The following is a 6,076-nucleotide window of genomic DNA, read 5'->3' as shown; positions in this document are numbered from 1 at the left end:
AACTAATATCCCTATACCATAAATGCTCAAGGCTTTATGTATGAACATGGAAAAGACTAATAACAAAACTAAACAGACATTTTATGCCCATCAAGTACTGTGAGTCACTCTATTATCCCCTGTACGATTGTTAAGGTATATACGAGGGACGTGTATATATTAATAATCAGACACAAATTAGCAAGCTTTCCTTCTGATAGAAGATAAACACTTAATATCCACAAATTTCTGATAAATGTCCCACCTAAACTTCCCCCCTCTGAATATGATAGTCAGCTTCAAACCGTGCAATGCAGCTCCTTGCAGTTGCAGCTGCTTACCAGCTCCTTAAGCAGCTGCTAGAGCCAGGCCAACTTGCGAATTATATAAATTGTAGTTCTAGGTTTATATGCTGATATTTTCACAGCGTCGGTGACAGGGTATAGGATCAGCAGCATTATGTGCAAGTTGGGGCAGTTCAATTCCAATGCCATAGCCCCCCGCTGCTCCAAGCTTGAGAGAAATAAAATGTAAATTATAATGCTATGCAGCTTGTTGAACAACCGTTCACACAATACTTCAATAAAGAAACTGTTGTTTAAGGAGGATTGCAACAAAACTTTAAGAATTTTATAAATCGTTGTTTGATAATGGTGCTTGGAAACCGTTGCGCAAAACAAATTAGAATAAATGTTTTCTTTATAAAACCGTAGTTATTGGTGAAAGTGGTCCTGAAGTTTTTGACTTGTATGAGCTCTAAAGCAGCCAAGGAATGAAGAAGAAGAGAAGGAACGGCTGAAGGCTAAATCGGAAGCAAATGGTGCCGACCCTAATTCCTTTAAGACCTCACTAAGGTCTTTAAATCAAGAAAGCACAAAGGAGGAGCTTCGGAGGCAGCATCAAGCAGAGCTTGCTCGCCAAAAGAACCAAGAAACAGCTAGAAGGCTTACTGGTGGAGACTCCGGGACTCTAGAGCATCAAGCGTTTTTTCGCTTGTATTATAAGTTAAACTTCAAATGCCAAAAGATAGTAATAATAATCAAACTAATAAACGGTACATAGTAGTACTACTACTGGGCAATAGGCAATTGATTACAATTGTAATCAACTTATACTCCGAATAGAAAAAGAAGACATACAGACAACAAGCATCTCCTCCTCCAGATAGGACATAAGATAAATATTATTATCCTAAATAAATATACTGAATTTGACTTCTACCGTTAATACACAAACAATGTTCCACAGGGAATAGGAATAGAAGATCTAACATAAAAAAATCTCTATATATAATACCCATGTCAACATCTAATATTCATTCATACTCTTATACACTCTCTGCTATCACGAATGTTTAACGAACTCATCTAAAATCTTAAATCTAACTTTGATTTTCAGCTTTAATAAATATAAAGAAAAGGAAAAATTTCAGTCTACATATATACATTACGGTGAACATGGCTGGCGGTGGTGCTGTAAGCTCTAGCAACGGGAAAGTTTATCCGGGAAAGCTCACCACACGTGTTGTGGTAGCATGCATTGTTGCTGCTATGGGCGGCATGATCTTCGGTTATGATCTTGGTGTATCTGGTAATATACATGATAAATCCACAATTAAATTTGTCAAATACTTTGCTATGTTTATATTTTTGGCGCATGTTCAACTGCTCATCATATCTTCTTTTTGTTCCACTCTTTAGGCGGGGTGACGTCAATGGATTCGTTCTTGGAACAGTTCTTTCCATCCGTATATCAAAAACAGAAGGCTGACGATTCCACCAATCAGTATTGCAAATTTGATAGTCAGATACTGACGACGTTCACTTCATCATTGTACGTAGCAGCTTTGTTTTCTTCTCTTTTTGCGGCTTCTTGGGTCACACGAAGGCTAGGTCGAAAGCTGTCTATGCTTGTGGGTGGTGCTCTGTTCTGTGCAGGTGCTCTCATTAATGGTCTTGCTCAGAATATTGCCATGCTCATTGTTGGCAGGATTTTACTTGGTTTCGGTATTGGATTTGGAAATCAGGTACCCGCTTTTCCTAAGGACACACGCTTCACCCGACCACTCTCTGAATCTTTATATTCAACTGATAAATATATATTATTCTTGTCTCTGATTTTGTATTGATTAACTTGTTAGTTTATCTATTGAATTACTACTTAAATCGATAATTTGTTATAAGTCTAGTACAAGCCGTTCATAGCGGCTGTTGCTTTTACATTTGCTGTCATTATTCTGCTAACAAGTTTGCTACAAGTTTTGAGGTGTTGATGTGTATTAGTATTTGTGTGAATGATTTATCGAAATCCTGAGTATTGTTAATCAGTGTACATTATAGTTATTAACAAGTCTGGTATAACATTGTTTGTTTGTCTTGTTCTCTGCTATTTGCTTTACATCAGTCATGTTAATTATTCAAGTTTTTTATAATGTTATTATGTTGTTTTGTAACTACAGGCAGTGCCACTCTACCTCTCCGAAATGGCACCGTCCAAGTACAGAGGAGCCCTCAATTTTTGCTTTCAATTATCAATCACTCTAGGTATCCTCATAGCAAATCTTGTGAACTATTGGTTTGCACAGATTGAAGGAGGTTGGGGATGGCGTTTGAGTTTAGGAGGAGCGATTGTTCCTGCTCTGTTCATGATTGTTGGATCATTATTTCTCCCTGAAACTCCTAACTCATTGATTGAAATGGGGAAGCAAGATCAGGCTAAAGCAGAATTACTGAAAATTCGTGGTGTCGATAATGTTGACGAGGAGTTTGAAGATCTTGTTGCAGCGAGTGAAGCATCTAAGAAAGTGGAGCATCCTTGGAGAAACCTCTTGCAACGAAAGTATAGGCCACAGCTTGTAATGGCTATACTTATTCCATTCTTTCAGCAGATTACTGGCATTAATGTTATCATGTTCTATGCCCCGGTTCTGTTTAGAACTATTGGTTTTGGGAGTAGCGCCTCTCTTACATCTGCTGTGATCACTGGTTTAGTAAACGTGATTGCAACTTTTGTGGCTATATATGCTGTTGATAAGTTCGGCCGGAAAGCTCTTTTCTATGAAGGAGGTATTCAGATGATTATATGCCAGGTATACATATTCAATTCAATAAACGATGCTATTTTTTATATGTCATGGACTTAGCCCTATGTATTTTGAGATGCAACCTCTTACTTTGTTGTGTATGTAATTTTTTTGACAGATTATTGTTGCAATTCTTATTGGAAAAGAATTTGGAACATCCGGCGACAGTGATAATTTATCCAAGGGGTATGCTATTGCTATTGTGGCTTTCATATGCATATATGTGGCTGGATTTGCCTGGTCTTGGGGCCCTCTAGGCTGGTTAGTACCAAGTGAGATTTTTCCACTCGAAATTCGATCGGCTGCACAAAGTATCACAGTTTCAGTGAACATGTTTTTCACATTTGTTATTGCTCAACTCTTTTTGATGATGCTCTGTCGGATGAAATTTGGCCTTTTCGTGTTCTTTGCATTCTTCGTCGTAGTAATGACCGTTTTCGTGCACTACTTGTTGCCTGAGACTAAAGGTATTCCTATCGAAGATATGGCAATGGTTTGGAAGTCACATGCATTCTGGAAAAGGTTCGTGGATGATGATGTCGATAATGAGAAGCCCAAAAAATGCTCTCCGTGAGGAAGTTTTATTAAATAAGTTATACTTTTTTATGTTGAGTTGCTAGGTATTTTATGTCTATACCGAAACATTGGTAGGTAGCCATAGTGAGTGAATTTAATTTTTTGGATTGCAATCTTTGAGACTTATTTTGCAATTGTTAATGTGTTATAATCTTGCCAAATTTTACTTTATAAGAAATATTCTGAGTCTTTTTTGACAGTTTGTAGTTTCTTCCTGATATAAGGCCTTTTGGTATACAGCTACTCTATTAAGATTCTACACTGGTGTGACATGCTTGATTAACACATCTCAATTCTCTATCCAGTGCTAAAATAAAACATCCAATGTAGCACTCTTAACCTATTTTCCCTTGAAAGTTATAACCTGCACATGTAGGCAGATAACAAAATACTACACATATTCTAGAAAGGCACAACCCTATTACACCAAGTCAACCTCGAGTTACATATAGTAAGAAGCCACAACACTATTATGCAAATCCAATCTTAGACGCATATTCTGCTACTAAAATACTTGGAGTAGTTATGTGCAATCTCAGAGCTCTGGCGATGCTTTAGTGGCAGCATCTTTACATTCTGCTTCTCTCTTTTAATTCCGAAGACTGGTTTAGCTTGTTATGTTTTTTGTCCATTTCATCCTCCCCAGCAGAATACTTTTTCAAGACCTGTATCAGATGACATAGTTCTGTTAATGCTGCTGAATGCTGATATGGTACTGTCCATTCCATCATGAGAAACTTGAACAGAAAATTATTTGTTTCAGACAGAAATTACTGCACTTTTCTAGTTAGCATTATATATTTATTTGAGAATCTACCTTAACCTTGTCCTTTGGATTATTTGTTTGAGCATCTAGATTAACAGTCTCCTTTGAATAGTGGTAGCTTGGCAAAGTTTTGCATCTTGAAACACTTGTTGGCTTTAGCCTATCCTGCAGGGGCTTTGTGTAATCTTCCTTTTCTTTTGAGAATGCTGAGACAGAAATATTATCAAGTTGTATAGATACTTCGTTTGACCCACAACTTTCCGCTTCTCCGGCTACAACAAATAACAGCCTCTTCCTTGTAGCTGATTTTTGGTTTCTGTTAAGTGGCTCATATTGCTTAGTTATTTCTGTTAAGCAATTCTCTTGCTGACGGGTTGCCATCCAACGTTCGAGCCAATTCCAGCCCATGTTAGATTCCACATCAGATTCGGATCTGGTGTGTTTCTTCTTCGAACAGACTCTCAGCTAAAAGATCAAACACCAGTTATGAACTTGATATGATTCTTTTTGTCACAAATTATTTATATTTTATTTAGTTATATATTTTAACAATTTACCTGTTGCGAGAAGGCATAGGCTAATGCTCTTTTTTCATACCTTAAGACCGCGTCAAGAACATTAAAAGAGTGTTTCGCGAGGCACCGGATAAAACATGGTGATGTCATATGTAAGCCCTGAACCAGGTTGGCATGAGTAAAACATTGATGTAACCTTGATTGCCCCTCTAGAAATTGTAAAACTGTTAAGGTCGGGGAAAACTGTCGTGTTTATACAATCTTTGGATGCCTAAACAGTCTCTTGAGGAGCATCTTGATGTCTTGTAAGGGTTAGTAAATATTGATAATGTGTCTGGTGATAATGTTGCTGGTAAACAAGTTGTCTGTGGTAGCTTAATATAGATGGCGACCACATATGCTGTGCCCTGATGGCCCCAATATAGACAACTAAACTGTATACTATCACAATATTTTACTCACTGTTATAAGAGTGGTTTTACATCTTTGTTAATGTTATTTTGTATGTCAGACCATGTTTTCCGAAATGTGACAAAGTCACGTCCTAAATTGGTTTATATCGGAAATAAAGGGAGCAGTTTTTGGATAGAGCAATGGTCATATTATGGATACTAATTTAAAACCCGTGCATAGGGTTCTGTTAATATTTATATTTTATATGATTTTATTGAAATTCTAACATAAATAAATAAATACATTAATTAATAATAATATAATTATAATTTGATTGTGTATAACTTTAAGTTAAATCAAATAGTATAGTATAAAATAGTATATAGTCGATGAGATTTGAACCATTAACCTTATTTATAGATAATAATTAAATGTTTGATGTTGACGGGGTTCGAATATGTGAACTTGGTTAGTGTATTTATTTATAAATATTAATATAAATATTTGTTGTTGGCAGGATCCGAACCTAGTAATTTATTTGTAATTTTATAAATAATAATAAAAATGTTTGTTGTTGGCGGGATTTGAACCTGTAAGCTTGGCTGGTGTATTTTTTTTAGTATTCGAATCTAACGGTTATGATCATTTGGTTAAGAGATCTGACGGTCGTGATCGAAAGGAATAACCAAAAACAGGGTTAACCAAACTACAAATTATACCTCTGTTCGGTTATTATAGTTTAATATAGATTTGTATATGTAAACT

At 36.2% G+C, this 6,076-nt stretch overlaps 2 protein-coding genes across 2 annotated transcripts; one reads left to right on the top strand and one right to left on the bottom strand.

Annotated features, from left to right (window-relative positions):
• The first annotated feature begins 1,330 nt into the window (after window positions 1–1,330).
• On the top strand, window positions 1,331–3,789 carry LOC141667335 (sugar carrier protein C-like). Its single transcript, XM_074473776.1, has 4 exons — window positions 1,331–1,569; window positions 1,680–2,005; window positions 2,438–3,067; window positions 3,180–3,789. The coding sequence occupies exons 1-4, from the start codon at window positions 1,437–1,439 to the stop codon at window positions 3,633–3,635; spliced, it is 1,545 nt and encodes a 514-aa protein (XP_074329877.1). The 5' UTR covers window positions 1,331–1,436; the 3' UTR covers window positions 3,636–3,789.
• Window positions 3,790–3,806: 17 nt separating this feature from the next.
• LOC141667336 (protein IQ-DOMAIN 33-like) lies at window positions 3,807–5,317 on the bottom strand. The gene is made up of 3 exons (XM_074473777.1): window positions 4,961–5,317; window positions 4,455–4,868; window positions 3,807–4,302 (listed from the first exon to the last, which is right to left on the bottom strand). The coding sequence occupies exons 1-3, from the start codon at window positions 5,066–5,068 to the stop codon at window positions 4,207–4,209; spliced, it is 618 nt and encodes a 205-aa protein (XP_074329878.1). The 5' UTR covers window positions 5,069–5,317; the 3' UTR covers window positions 3,807–4,206.
• Between the last annotated feature and the right edge of the window lie 759 nt (window positions 5,318–6,076).

Source organism: Apium graveolens, chromosome 6, assembly GCF_009905375.1.
Source record: "Apium graveolens cultivar Ventura chromosome 6, ASM990537v1, whole genome shotgun sequence".
Lineage (NCBI taxonomy): Eukaryota > Viridiplantae > Streptophyta > Magnoliopsida > Apiales > Apiaceae > Apium > Apium graveolens.
Note: the sequence above shows the minus strand (reverse complement) of the source record. Positions and strands in the feature narration are given on the sequence as shown.

What these genes read in the sequence shown, in the direction of transcription:
- LOC141667335 (XM_074473776.1), top strand. Translation starts at nt 1,437, where the DNA reads ATGGCTGGCGGTGGTGCTGTAAGCTCTAGCAACGGGAAAGTTTATCCG. An exon ending in GTATTGGATTTGGAAATCAG is followed by an intron (nt 2,006 to 2,437) that starts GTACCCGCTTTT and finishes TTGTAACTACAG; the next exon opens with GCAGTGCCACTCTACCTCTC. An exon ending in TTCAGATGATTATATGCCAG is followed by an intron (nt 3,068 to 3,179) that starts GTATACATATTC and finishes TTTTTTTGACAG; the next exon opens with ATTATTGTTGCAATTCTTAT.
- LOC141667336 (XM_074473777.1), bottom strand. Translation starts at nt 5,068, where the DNA reads ATGACATCACCATGTTTTATCCGGTGCCTCGCGAAACACTCTTTTAAT. An exon ending in CCTATGCCTTCTCGCAACAG is followed by an intron (nt 4,869 to 4,960) that starts GTAAATTGTTAA and finishes TTGATCTTTTAG; the next exon opens with CTGAGAGTCTGTTCGAAGAA. An exon ending in ATCCAAAGGACAAGGTTAAG is followed by an intron (nt 4,303 to 4,454) that starts GTAGATTCTCAA and finishes CATCTGATACAG; the next exon opens with GTCTTGAAAAAGTATTCTGC.